Source organism: Leuciscus leuciscus, assembly GCF_965113295.1.
Source record: "Leuciscus leuciscus genome assembly, chromosome: 18".
NCBI lineage: Eukaryota > Metazoa > Chordata > Actinopteri > Cypriniformes > Leuciscidae > Leuciscus > Leuciscus leuciscus.
In genome coordinates, this window is record NC_138742.1 from 8,751,950 (window position 1) to 8,767,222 (window position 15,273).

The 15,273-nt window shown below is 40.6% G+C and overlaps 1 protein-coding gene across 2 annotated transcripts in view; it reads left to right on the forward strand.

Annotated features, from left to right (window-relative positions):
* Window positions 1-15,269, forward strand: part of LOC309481354 (torsin-1A-like) — a gene marked incomplete at its 5' end in the record, with an annotated part of 29,559 nt that extends 14,290 nt beyond the window's left edge. Inside the window, 5 exons of one of the 2 annotated variants that reach the window (XM_082146256.1) lie at window positions 9-153; window positions 11,236-11,501; window positions 11,895-12,070; window positions 12,221-12,354; window positions 14,266-15,269. In XM_082146256.1, coding sequence (XP_082002382.1) covers window positions 9-153; window positions 11,236-11,501; window positions 11,895-12,070; window positions 12,221-12,354; window positions 14,266-14,516 — 972 coding nt within the window. In that variant the 3' untranslated portion in view covers window positions 14,517-15,269. Of the gene's footprint in view, window positions 1-8; window positions 154-11,235; window positions 11,502-11,894; window positions 12,071-12,220; window positions 12,355-14,265 lie in introns of those variants that run through there. The other variant, XM_082146257.1, reaches the window with a different exon arrangement.
* Window positions 15,270-15,273: the final 4 nt, after the last annotated feature.

A 15,273-nucleotide genomic window follows, 5' to 3' on the forward strand; every position in this document is an offset into this window, starting at 1 on the left:
CTTTCACAATGAAAGCGCGCCTTTTGTTAGTTTTATTGCTTGTGTCTAATATTACATTGTCTTCAGGTTTTCTGGATGTGTTCGCGGCTGCTGCATCTTATGTCGTTTACACATTTTTTGAACGGGACGGTTTGCTGCCTTTTGACCCTAAAGGTGAGTAGGCTAAACAAACTGCAAAATAATGTAGATATCGTAGCCTATTTTTTGACTATAATATATATAAAATATATTTCCTTTGTTGAATTTGTCGGATAACTTCCATTCCCTAAAAGTACAAAAACGTACGTTGTAGCCAAGGCTTAATTTGTTTTTGTGGTAAAGTTATTTTCCTACGTAGCCTACTTTGTATGTCGGGTTTAAACGTTTCTTTATTCCTAAACTTTGATTATGATGTTGTTGATAACACATTACCATGTCATTACATTCAACCTGGTGCCACATAACGTTGTCAAATAGTTTTTACCACATACATTTTCTTTCAAAGTAAAGCGTTACCAATATAAATAGCATAAATGAAAGAAAGGGAGAGGGATATAGGCTCCCTAAATTAAATGACCCTTCATTATGTTTCTTCATAAAAATTCCCTTACTGAATTACAAAAAAAAAAAAAAAAAAAAAAAAAAAAAAAAAAAGTAGCCTATTCTAAATGTTAGGCTATTATAAAATTAATACACAATTTTTATACCATTTTCGAAGTAGTTATAAGATAATTTGTCATGTGGTAAAAGTGACAGAAAACGTGTTATGTCAGATTTTTTTGGTGTGCTGCTCTGGTTTTTCGAGAGAAATTTGACCAGGAAACGTCTCGGTTACTGAAGTAACCTCGGTTCCCTGAGATAACGGTACGACGAGTATTGCGTCTGCTAAACGCTATGGGGAAAACTCTTTCTCCGATTACTGATGCCTTTTATTCAATAACCTAACTCAGTAGGGCTCGGACGATAGGCCTACACCTATCTCCCGATTCGATACTATCACGATACTTGTGTGCCGTGCCGTGCCGATACAATATGTATTGAGATATTTTTAAGAATTGCGATTCTACAAGTCAAGTCAAGTCAAGTCAAGTTTATTTGTATAGCGCTTTTCACAATACAGATTGTATCAAAGCAGCTTCACAGTAATAAATTTAAATAATACAACAAAGTTTATTTCAAGAGGAATTTATTGATTGATAAAATTAAATTAAATATCCCCAAAATATCCCCAACTGAGCAAGCCAAAGGCAACAGTGGCAAGGAACCGAAAAACTCCATCAAGTGACCTAATGGTGTCCTAAAACTCCATCAGGTGACCTAATGGAGAAAAAAAACCTTGGGAGAACCCAGGCTCAGTCGGGGGCCAGTTCTCCTCTGGCATTTATGAGCTAGAGGCCGGATTGTAGTTTGAACTGTGGGATTATATGAATGCTTGGCTGAAGAGATGCGACTTTAATCTAGTTTTAAACTGGGAGAGCGAGTCTGAGCAACGAACAGTATCAGGAAGACTATTCCAGAGTTTTGGAGCCAAATGTGAAAATGCTCTCCCTCCTTTGGTGGTTCTGAATATCCTAGGTATGACCAAAAGCCTTGAATTTAGTGATCTTAAAGAGCGCGATGGATTATAGGGCGATAGAAGATCCGTTAAATAGACTGGAGCTAAGCCGTTTAGGGCTTTATAAGTCAGTAGCAGTACCTTGTAATTAATACGGAACTTTATAGGTAACCAATGCAGTGATGATAAAATCGGTGTTATATGATCATATTTTCTTGATCTCGTAAGAACTCTAGCGGCGGCATTTTGGACTAACTGTAGCTTGTTTATTGAGGATGCAGGACAACCAGCTAATAAGGCATTACAGTAATCCAGTCTCGAGGTCATGAATGCATGAACTAACTTTTCTGCATCAGAAACTGATAGCATATTACGTAGCTTAGCAATGTTTCTAAGGTGGAAAAAGGCTGTTTTTGTAACATATGAAATATGATTTTCAAAAGACAGGTTGCAATCGAGTGTAACACCCAGGTCTTTTACTGTAGCGGATAAAGTAACAGGACATCCTATGATGTTAAAGTTGTATTGTGCGAGGTTTTGTGGGCGGTTTTTTGAACCGATAAGTATTACCTCTGTCTTGTCTGGATTTAATAAAAGAAAATTACGCGTCATCCAATCTTTTATATCTTTAACACACTCTGTCAATTTGGAAAATTTAGCGTTTAAATCCGGCCTTGATGAAATATATATTTGAGTGTCATCAGCATAACAATGGAAACTAATTCCATGTTTCCTTATAATATTTCCAAGTGGCATCATATATATTGAAAATAACAGAGGGCCTAACACAGATCCCTGCGGCACTCCATAGTTTACTGGAGTTATGATCGATTTTTCTCCATTTAAATAGACAAAATGGTAGCGGTCAGATAGGTATGATTTGAACCAGCTTAGTGCTTGTCCTTGAACACCAGTATAATTTTGTAGTCGATCTAAGAGTATTGTGTGATCTATAGTATCGAACGCAGCACTAAGATCAAGTAAAACTAGTATTGAGATACAGCCTTGGTCAGAAGCTAAAAGTAAATCATTTGTGATTTTAACGAGCGCAGTTTCAGTGCTATGATGCGGTCTGAATCCAGACTGAAACTTTTCATAGATATCATTTTGTTGCAAGAAAGAGCCCAGTTGAGCGGACACCACTTTTTCTAATATTTTAGACATAAATGGAAGATTTGAAATGGGTCTATAATTTGCTAGATTATTATGATCTAATTGCGGTTTCTTAATGAGAGGTTTTATAACTGCCAGTTTAAATGTTCTTGGAACATGACCTAGAGATAAAGACGAGTTAATAATATTGAGGAGAGGCTCTTCCACTACAGGTAACACTTCTTTCAGTAGTTTAGTTGGTATAGGATCTAATAAACATGTTGTTGTTTTAGATGAAGTGATAAGTTTATTTAACTCTTTTTGTTCTATAGTTGTAAAGCACTGTAATTGTTCTTGCGGGGTGATAATTGAAGCTGAATTATAAGGCGCGATTGAAGATTGAACGTTTACAATTGTGGTTCTGATGCTTTCTATTTTCTCAGTGAAGAAGTTCATGAAATCATTACTACTGAACTGTAACGGGATATTTTGTTCGGGTGACGTCTGTTTATTTGTTAGTTTAGCCACGGTGTTAAATAAAAACCTTGGATTATTTTGGTTGTTTTCTATTAGTTTGCGGAGGTGCTCAGCCCTGGCCGCTTTTAGGGCCTTTTTATAACGTGACATACTGTCTTTCCACGCGATTCTAAAGACCTCTAAATTCGTTTGTTTCCATTTACGCTCTAAAATACGGGTTTCTCTCTTTAAAACATGCGTAGTATTGTTATACCATGGTGCTTTATTTTTCTCTCTGACGTTTTTTAATTTAATAGGTGCAACCACATCCAATGTTCTAGAGAGAATGGTGCTCATAGTGCTAGTTAGTTCTTCTAGTTCATCTGTTTGTTTGGGTTCAGGCAGCAGCTGAGACAAATTAGATAAGCAATTTGAGAAATTATCTATGGTGGATGGAAGGATTGTTCTGCCTGGTTGATAACGCGGCGCTGCATGACATATTACAGCAGTACGTAATATGCAAGTTACCATGTAGTGATCAGTGACTTCATCACTTTGTGGAATGATATCTATATCGGTTGGATCGGTTCCATGTGATATAATTTAATCGAGTGTATGATTAAGACGATGTGTTGGTCCGGTGACGTTTTGCTTGACCCCAAATGAATTTAATAAATCTGTAAACGCAGCTCCTAACGCATCATTTGGATTATCTACGTGTATGTTGAAATCTCCAACAATTAATGCTTTATCGACATTGACTAATAGGTCTGAGAGAAAATCTGCAAACTCTTTTAGGAAATCAGCGTAAGGCCCTGGCGGTCTATATACGGTAGCCAAGGCTAGAGATAATAGGGATGTTTTTCTAACATCTAAGAGCGTAACATTTAGTACAAGTACTTCAAATGAAATAAACGTATAACCCGTTTTCTGAGTAACATTTAGAATATCTTTATAAATGGTTGCAACACCTCCGCCACGACCAATCAGACGGGGCTCATGTTTATAACAGTATCCAGGAGGAGTAGACTCATTAATACCGAAATAATCATTTGGTTTAAGCCAGGTTTCAGTAAGGCAAAGTACATCGAAGCTATTATCTTTGACTATTTCATTTACAATAACTGCCTTAGGTGTGAGTGATCTAATGTTTAGAAGACCTAGCTTTAGAAATAGTTTTTGTTTACTAATAGCAACATTTGTGTTGTGATTCGATATTGCAATATATTGCAATTTTTTAAAAACACTAGACCATAGGGAAAAGTTAAATGATACACTACTTACACGTACATGATGTATAATATGAGTCACATTTACAAAAACAAATCATCACATCTTTCTGACTTTAATTTCAGAAGCATCATACAGGCCTATTCTCTTGAATAAATGATTCAATAACAAATAAAACATTTTAACAGTCACTTGTCACCAATTAGTGGTGAAACAATGTAATCGATAAATGGGTTATTTTAAGCACCAAGTTTCTATCAAAAGCTGTCGTTGACATCAGAGTTAATTTTTTTACTTTAAACTTTTATCCAAGTACTTCTATGATAATTTTAACTATTGCATCACAGAAATAATTATACTACACTCAAAAAAATGATTTTAGCTCTTTGTTCAATTTCATTATTAAAATGAGCATATACGACACCCTTCATAGAAATGATTCCAGCTTAATTTCATGAAATGTAATCAATGTAATTTGTAAAAAATGTGGTTTACCAAATTTTTTTTAATTGAGTCAACATGAATATTTTTCGTTCGTCTCAACCGGATGTCACTCAAAAAATGAATTTTGGCCTCTTGTTAAAATAATTAATTAAAATAAGCAAAAGTAACATGATTGTTTAATATTGTCACAACTTAATTGAATTGTGTTCAAATAACCTAATTCATTTGTGTGAAAACTACATGAATCATTGTTGTTGACATCTAACTGGGCAGTGGATCTGTAGTTCCCAGCATGCTTTGCAAGGGACTGCATTAAGAGGGTCAATTTAGGGAAAAAGTGTTATTTTATGTGTTTTTCAGTAAATGGAAAGATGTTGTTAATTAATGTTAGTGTTTAATGTTCAGTTATGTTAGAAACTTAGAGGACTTTCTGTAATGTTTTTGAATTTTGTGGTTACCATTATGCAGAAGAGTGTTGAGAGTGCAAGTGTGTTTAGGCTGTGGGCTCAGTATACACTATGTGTAAACCTCACACGCTGACCTGCACAAGTAATATTATATTACTATGTAAAAAATGGGTTTAATTCAATTGAACACTAGTAGTGTCTATCATTAGAAGTGACTGTAGAGTCAAATTAACTAAAATTATAATGTTGGTGATTTAAGGCAGGACAAAAACTAAATGTAGTTAACCTGACAAAACTTTATCTAGCAGGAATGACTAAATTAATTTAAATTCATACAACAAGATTACAACAAATTATTTCAAACTAATTCGATTTTGTTGGAAAAATGTAATTCAATTTCGTGGAAAACCTTTCCTTAATTTAATTAAGTTAGTTCAACAGATTCTTTTTTTTTAGTGTATGAGGTTGAAAAGACTGTTTGTGAAGGTGTTTCATGACAACTCTCTCCGGGTCAGCGGCAGCGCCAACACAGCTTTGAATGTTGCGATATGATTTTGTCAACGTTTAATAGACAGACTAATTAAAAGATTGCGTGGGTGTTTGAATCAAGATCATAGTCTTTTAAAGACGAATCGTGCAGCTCTATTGTCTTATCTCTCTCTCAGCATATGAGTAGCGTGAGGGCTTTGCAGTGCTTTCAGTCTCACGTCTCTTCCACGCATCCACTTGGGATATTATGTCACTCAACACTCATAGATAACGACACATTTCATCCTGTGTTGGAACGAAAGTGGCTAACTTCTGTCAACCTCATCTACAAGCAAGGACAAAAATAAAGCAACTGAATTTTAATTAATAACGATTCTGGAATCTGCATGAATCTATGGCGATGCGGCGTATCTGCGTGAGCCAATTGGGGCACATCCCGCCGAACCAAGCGCAGAACCCATCAGAAGGGGCGAGGCATCTGACTATATGAGCAGCTGGCGTCGCCATTAGGTTAAGTCGACTGAAGCGATGAACACCAAGTTGTGTAGTGCCATAGCACGGCCGTCTACGCAATACTCGTTCCTGTTATCTCAGGGAACCGAGGTTACTTTAGTAACCGAGATCTACCCTTTCAAAACGTTTACTCATATTGCATCTGCTAGACGCTATGGGGAACTAATCCAATCACGCCGTACTATGTTTAAGCAGAACAACATCTTCTAAGGTCCTAGCCTAAGGCGCTTGGATGAGGGACTTGTGGGCAATAGGGCTAAGAGAGGGCAGAATTACGCCCGACCAGAAAAGGGCTTGGACTGTAGTCGGAGCCTCCAGAGAGGTCATAGTGGATTAAGCTCACTTAGAGATCAACTCCAACTAGACAGAGAGGATTTGTGCCTGCAGTGCAGGGACTTCAAAGTTGTAAAATCTGGTGTAGGTGGACTGCGAGGACCACCCGACCGCCGCACAGATGTCACCAATAGATACACCACTGGACCACACCCACGGAGAGGCCATGCCAGATGGGGCATTGAAGGCCCATAGAAGTGTAAGCCAATGCAATGGCGTCCACTATCCAGCGGGACAATCTCTGCTTTGTGACCGGAAGCCCTTTGGAGCGAAGCATACGAAGAGCAGCTCTGACTGTATAAACTCTTAAGGCCCGGACAGGGCAGGGTAAGTGTAATTGTCGCTTGTCTTCCGAAGCGGGTTGAGCAGATGGAGAAATAACTTGTGCTCTGAATGGAGTAGAGAGCACTTTGGGCACGTAGCCATGCCTTGGTTTGAGGACAACCTTGGAGCCGTTAGGCCCAAACTCATACAGAAAGTCTGGCCGACTGTAGCGGCTCAAAGGGGGGCCCTTTGAGGGCCCTAAGGACCGTTGATAGGTCCCAAGAGGGTATGGTAAGAGGACGAGGCAGAGGCAGGTTGAGCCTCCTTGCCCCTTTCAAGAAGCGAACAACCAGGTTGCTTCTACCCAGCCACTGGCCGGCCACATAGAATGCTGCTATGGCCACCACATAGACTTTGAGCGTTGAGGGGGTGCGACCCACATCCATTAGCTCCTGTTGGAAGGAAAGAATTTGCGGTACTTCACATGAATAGGGTCTTGGTTCCAGACTGAACACCAGTAGGGGAAAACAGACCACTTAAGGGCATAGAAGCGAGGACGGGGCTCTAGCCTCAGAGATAGTATTCAGGAATTTCGCTGGGAGGTCCATAAGTTTCCGTTGAGGGGCCATACGTGGAGGGCCCACAGCTTGGTTGGGGATGCCAGATTGTCCTGTTCGCCTGGGAAAGGTCTTTCCTCAGGGGAATTGGCCATAGGGCTGCTGCTAGATGCTGAATCAACTCGAGGAACCAAGGTTGAGTCCACCAGAGAGGGCCACCAGAAGGATGGCGCGTCTGTCCTCGCTGATTCGTTTGATGACCTGAGGGAGTAGCGCGACCCCCGTGTAAATGAGGAGGCTGGGCCATTCGTGGGCCAGCGCATCCCTGCTCTTTTTAAAGAAAATTGGGGTCGCCCTCTGCCTTGCCAAAGATACTCCAAATCGTTTGAACCACCTGGGGATGGAGGGTCTATTCCCCTGGGAACACGTTGTCCCGGAACAGCATGTCTGCTCCCTGGATCTGTCAGCCCGGCACGTGCACCACTCTCAGCGAGCGCAGGCGTCTGGCTAGCTTGTACAGAGGCCTCGACCTGAGTCCACCTTGGTGGTTTATGTAGGACATCACCGCCATATTGACCGACCGGACTAAGACAATGGTGCCCTGTCATTTTCATGCAGTTGATGTGCAGATGTTTTTCCGTGCCCGACCAGGAGCTAGAAGTCAGTCTGCCCTCGCTCAGAGCTCCCCAACCCGTGTTGAAAGCATCTGTTGTAATCACCTTCCTCCTCAAGACCAACCTCATGCTCACTCCAGACCGGTCTCGGCTGGGTTCCATCCAAGGGACCAGGGCTCTGACCAGGGTGGGAATTATACCGCGGCCACGCGGCCATGGCCGCCGTTGCCCTACACTTTGGCCTTCATGCCCCGTGAAAAAAAAATCATCGTACGGCCACAGTGGCCTGTGTGCCCTGGCCCTGTCCAAGTTCCATGTATAAAGCGCCAGTGCGGCATAGTGGGCTTGCTTTGAATTACAGCGAGCCACCCAAGTAGTCTCTGAACTTCAATTAGTTCGTGGATTCGCGCTGGTGCAGTGTAGGGCTGGGCGATATATCGATATAAAAAAAAATTGCGCTGTGATCCTTGCTCCCCGCGCCTCCTTTTCCACTCTGCGTGCGTGTTTAGAGCATATGTTATGAGAGGCGAATCATGACTACTTCAGAAAACCCAGCACAATAGGAACTACCAGGCAGTGACATAAGTGTACGCTGAGATAAAGTTTTTCACCTCAGAAAAACTGACTTTCTTATCCTGTCAGCCGTTATCCTGTACTCGTAGCGCACACTCCTCAATTGCACGCACAAATGCGACGGCGCGCGCGCTGTATCGCCTCACTGATCAAGTGCAAAAGAAACTACGAGCATGCAACGCTGTTACGTTGTAAATTACACGAAATAAAAGTAATGCAGGTATGATTTTCATTCTATTCTATTCACCAGGAGCAGTTTCCATGTTTCATTAACAGTTATTGTTAATATTGTGTATTCACCATGGTAACTGTCCTTTCCATATTAACCCCAAAATGCCACTATTTTTTCTTTGTGTTATTTTTTATATTTTTAAATGACTGTAGTGGCTCATACCAACATTGTATTAACAAAAACTAGTTTGGGACTGCTATTTATTAACTTTAGGATAGGCCTAATGTTTATTTATTAGTACGTCTTTACTATTAGTCATATATATATATATATGTATATGTATATGTATGTATGTATATATATAGGCAAATTATAACATGTTTACACAAAATTTGTTTATAGCCTATATTGAATGTAAACTTTGATAATCATAATTAATAACTCACATTCTCACATGATATAGAGGACTGAATGAATATTTTGAATGCTTTTATTGGCATTTGTGTTGTTTCTGAATGCTTTTATAGGCATTTGTGGTGTTTCTGAGTGCTTTTATTGGCATTTATGTTGTTTCTATTGTTGTGTGAGGGTGTATACCTTCTGGATGTAATGGCGCTCTCTCTCTCTCTCTCTCTCTCTCTCTCTCTCTCTCTCTCTCATTACATTTTTTTTCCAAATTATTCCAAATTAGGATGTTATGGTATCAATCTGAATGGGAAAACCATCGAATTGTACTCAATGGCCTTTGTGCCCTGTCATATGGCCTTGGTGCCCCCCCCAAAAAAGAAAAGGTGGAGGCCAAATGGCCTTGCCCCTAAAATTACATAATTCCCACCCTGGCTCTGACACAGCCGTGGTCCACCTTGACGCGAAGGCAAGCTGATCGCCAAGCGTGAGTTGGGACCTGTAGTTTCAGCCAGTAATGCAGGGGCGCTATGTGCAGCAAGCCCAGCGGAAGTACTGATGACGCGGAGGCCATTAGGCCTAGCATCCGCTGAAAGGTTCAGAGAGGGGAAAAGGCCCCTACTCTGAACAATATTGCGTGCCGCTGGATGGTCTGAGCGTCCTCGGTTGCTAGCCCTGCCTACATCTTGGCTGAGTCGAGAACTGCCCCCAGGAAAGAGAATCCCTGGCTGTAAGACAGTGAGCTCTTGGCTAGATTGATCATGAGTCCCTGTCATTCCAAAGGGCTGAGGAGTATGGGTCTGTATGAATTAATTAATTCTGCCTCTGACTGGGCTAAGACAAGCCAGTCGTTGAGGTAATTCAGGATGCGCATCCCCTTCTGTCTCAGGGGGGAGAGTGCTGCATCCATATACTTTGTGAAAGTGCGTGGTGAATAGCCTCAATTGATTGTCCCCAAAATTCAGCTCCACACTCCCATGCCCAAGTCGAGTGGCAATAGCTTAAGTATTACAGGCTGCGTCTCGCACTGAGGCGGAAGAAGAGCAGAGATTAAATGGGTAGCATTTGGCTGAGCGGAGGCGTGGCTTGTGGCTCTGCTTCGGAGCCTGGGTAGCTGCTGAACAGTGGAACGCAGGCGCAGTGAGGAGATTTTTGCTCTCACAGGGGGAGCGTCTATCTTGTTTGAAGTATTACAGGCTGCGTCTCGTGCTGAGGCGGGAGAACAGCACCTGTTACAGCATTGAAATGAGTAGCGTTTAACCGGCCGGAGATGTGGCTTGCGGCTCCACTTCGGTGCCTTGGTCACTGCTGAGCCACGGAACGCAAGCGCAGTGAGGCAAAACTCGGCAAGCAGTACTGGGGAATCCTCTCACTCCAGAGAGAGTGAGACGTGAGGGAAATAAACCGGCGTGAGCTCACTAAGTCCCGCTCATTCAGCCCTGCGGATCCACTGTTTCTTCGTCTCACGATTGAGAGAAAGAGAACGTTGGAGAACGAGGGGAGGAGTCACTTTCTTTAGAGAAAGTGGTCTGTGAACTCAGCAAGGTGAGACTCGCGCTCTCGTAGTGAGAGCGTCAGTCTTCAATGAACGCGTCTTGCGGGGCGGGCCCGTCAACTGACATCAGAATATACTCTATGAGTCTATACTCCAAGAGAGGAGAATAAATCTGAATCCTATTCGACAGCTGCTCATATAGGCAGATGCCTCGCCCCTTCTGGCGGGTTCTGCGCTTGGTTCGGTGGGATGAACCACGATTGGCTCGCGCAGATATACGCCGCATCGCCATAGGTTCATGCAGTTCCCACTGCTCAGCCAATAAGCACGCACAGATCATGGCACTGTTATGGCTGTGCAGTAGCACTGAGTTATTGAATAAAAGGCTTCAGTAATTGGAGAAAATGGAGTTTTCCCCATAGCAGATGCAATATGAGTAAACGTTTCGAAAGGGAACCTGCATGAGCTGGTTTGACTTTTCTTCAGCTGGCTACAGCAGCTTAATTTGCTATAGTATTTTGTACTGAGACAAAAATGCTACTTTCTTATAAAATGCTTTTTTGCTTTCTGTGTTATTTGTAGTTATTTGTTTATAGCACAAATTATCATTACAAGCTACAAACAATCTTTGACTTCACATTTCTGCACATTTTTCAGGTTTGGAGAAAGATTTAAGAGACTCTCTCTTTGGGCAGCACATTGCGACTGATGTTGTACTAAAATCTGTAACATCATTTATGACTGACAGCAAACCAAACAAACCGCTGGTTCTGTCTTTCCATGGGACTGCAGGAGTTGGAAAAAATCATGTTGCTAAAATCATCGCAAGAAACATATATGAAAAAGGGGAAAACAGCGAACATGTTCACCTGTATATATCGGAGTATCATTTCCCACACAAAGAAAAGTCAGACTTGTACAGCGTAAGTAAATAAATGGTAGTCCTTTTAGCCTTGGCCAAAGACTCTAGCAATCGCATTTACAATTATTGCTTCTTTATGGTCAGGCTCTGTCTACCTTTAAGATGTAAGATGGCCCACAAGACTCTCAGACTCAGAGTTGGCCAGATAGTTGTGGATTTGGGTCATTTACAGTTTCAGGATTTTCATTTTAAACAGTAATGAAGTTGTGTTTCTGTTAAACGGACACCATTTTTCGCCCAGTATTCATTACTACATTGACAATTTAGTAAATTGTATATTTAAAATTATAATATGAAAGTAAAAATATTGTACATATTTGTAAAATGGTCGTGGGAATATTGCACATATCATAAGTAATTTCTCTACTGGGATTTGCATTTTCCTGTTATTCAGGCACAACTAAAGGAGTGGATTTCTAAAAGTGTATCAAGTTTTCCCCGCTCCATGTTCATATTTGATGAAATGGACAAGATGCAGCCAAAGCTGATTGACACCATAAAGGCCTTTCTGGACTACAATGCCCGTGTAGACGGAGTGTCATTCCACAATGCACTCTTCATTTTTCTTAGGTAAAGCTCTCAAATCATGGGTTTGTTTTTCAGATTTCCACAAATGCAGTTGTAGACAACATAATTAGCTATATAAAATTCAAACGAAGTGGTAGTTAAATAGCTCTACTCTCCCAAAACATTGCCCTAATAAGCTGTGTTTATTCTTAGTAATGCAGGTGGGAATGTGATTGCTGAAGTGGCTCTGGATTCCTGGAGAGAAGGCAAAGATCGGGAAGAGCTATGGATGAACAGCAAGGAAATGGAGACTAAAATCTTTCGAAACATTTTTAATGATAAAAACAGTATGTATTGAAAGATCATTTAAGTATTCTACAAAATAGAAAATTTTTGAAAAGTGAAAATAATTGACGGGTATTTAATACTTCGCTGTCTTCGCAGTGATCGGATGGGCTGGCAAATTGACACTTGCAGCTCATATTGTAAGACCAAAGTATATAGCATATGCGTACATCCAAATACGTATAACCTTTTAAAATACAATCCATATATAAATGTATAAAACAATACAATTGTGGCTCTCTTCCTGGACACCTTTACTGATCAGCAGGTTTAATATGGTTAGAGTTAAAGGGATACTTCACCGTTTTTTCATATTAAACTATGTTATTCCCTTAACTAAGATGAGTTGATACATACCTCTCTCATCTCAGTGCGTGCACTCAATCGCTCTGGCGCGTGGCGACACTTTGATAGCACTTAGCTTAGCCTAGTTCATTCATTAGGAACCAAACAGAGATGAAGCTAGAAGCGACCAAACACCTCCACGTTTTCCCTATTTAAATACAGTTACACGAGTAGTTACACGACCAAGTATGGTGACACAAAATAAAACGTGGCACTTTTCTAAGCGGGTAAAAAGGATAACTATAATGTATGGCAGAATAGCACTTGAAGTTGGGAGCACTTCGGGCGCAGTAAAAAGTCACTCCTGAAAAATCCTCTCCCTCTCACTTCTGTCATTAGAATCAACGTGACTTTTTACTGCGCAGAGTCGAAGTGCTCCCAACTTCAAGTGCTATTCCACCATACATTATAGTTATCCTTTTTACCCGCTTAGAAAAGCGCCACGTTTTATTTTGTCACCATACTTGGTCGTGTAACTGTATTTAAATAGGGAAAATGTGGAGGTGTTTGGTCGCTTCTAACTTCATCTCTGTTTGGTTCCTAATGAATGAACTAGGCTAAGCTAAGTGCTATCAAAGTGTCGCCGCGCGCCAGAGCGATTGAGTGCACGCACTGAGACGAGAGAGGTATGTATCAACTCGTCTTAGTTAAGGGAATAACAGTTTAATATGAAAAAAACGGTGGAGTATCCCTTTAAGGATGGGATGGGCTTAGGGACATGGACAAGTAAGGTTCCAATAAGGCAGAATCTATTTATGATTTTAATAAATATAATCATACTGAATTAGGTATGCACCAATACCAATACTTTCATTTTTAGTAGGGTACAACGGGGCTAAATATGCACCGGGGTAAAAGCCGCATTTTATTTTATTTTGTGCTAACCCTTTGGCACAAAAACTTGCAGCAGCCTTTTCCAAAACATCTGCTTTTCAAGATGCACGTGGAAATTTGACTGATCCTTGACGCAATCGTGGGCAACAGCGCAAAGTGGATTCTGTGCTTATTTGATTTAATATTTGATGTTTTTTTAATGTTGTAGATTTAAGTAGCAAACGAGAATCGCTAAAATTATTGAATCCATTTTGTTAATGGTTTTCAAAGTTGTTCAAGCTAATTAAAGCAACAGTTTTTCAATAACGGAAGATTATGTAAAAGTATGGTAATAGGGGGTAAAAGGCACAATACGACTTTTCCAATTGTTGACTTTCTTTGCTAGTGCCATATCCGACCAATCTACAAAGTTTAAAGCGATGTCTGTGAAAAAGGGATGTGATCGACAAGCCCACGCGTCTGTGCCGCTGCACGCTTAATCCAGTCTCTTATCAGCTCACGCACAACAACTATAGCGTGAATATTTAATTTGTTGAATATATAATAAGATACATTTACTTCAAAGACATCCTTCTTTTAGCCTACATTACTGTGGCCTATGTTTGCTCTGTTGTCTGTGTTTCTTTGTTTGGACACAAACATGACACACGCTGGCGTATCGGGCCCGGTACTGAATATTTGGTTGCATTTAGACATCAAATAACTCCTTTAATTTTTAATGTGTATGTCTACAGGTGGATTTCAGCACTCCAGTCTCATAGCTCATCATCTGGTTGATCACTATATTCCTTTCCTACCTCTGGAGCTGAAGCATGTGCGTCAGTGCGTCATGGCTGAGATGGTCCATCTGAACATGACTGAAGACACTGATCTGGCAGATAAAGTGGCCAGAGACATGCCCTTCTTCCCTGAAAAAGAGAAAATATTTTCTGTTAAAGGCTGCAAGTCTGTCAGACAGAAGTTGGTCCTACAAATGGATGAATAGATGAAAGACTTTAGCAGCACTTGTTGTCCAATTAACTTTTAAACATACAATTGAACTGCAATGAAGTATGACCTTACATTTGTTTAATTTAACTAATTAATATTTCAGTCTTGACGAGTGACATTGCCAGAGCCATAGAGAGAGAGAGTTGCGACACTCCCATAGACCTCCGTTGTAAATAATGGCGGCGCCTTTAACCGCCTACTTCCGGGATTTGAAGATCGGAATAGTTCCAAACACTGTCATTTGGGCGTTGGACACCATTCACTTACATTGCTGCGCGTCGAGTTGTTCCAGAGTTAAGTTGCTGAAATATCGACCTCTTTTGAATTGTCAACTGTCTATATTGTATCAGAGGCCCTTTGCGATGCTTATACTGGTCTTCATTTGTACATGCACAGCGTAATTATTTATATTTTATGTTGGTTGTTTCAACCAATTTTCAAGCACTGCCTGCTAGCTAGTGCGACTTCGTCAGCTAAGAGTTCGGTAATGAATTGCTACCACCTTTATAGCAACTTTTATTTATTTTAATTTTTTGGGATATACTAACTTTTCATTATGTTATTATTGTCTTGAGTGAAGCGGCTTGTGAGAACAATGCTGGACCTTTAGGATTGTTATGGCCATCACCAGTCCTGTCTGTTTCATGGATCACCTGCCCCTGGTTTTTGTTTTTCTTGTTCACACACACAAGCACACATTTTTGTTGTCTGTCATTGTTTAATAAAAAATATTTTATTTGAAAACCTTCATT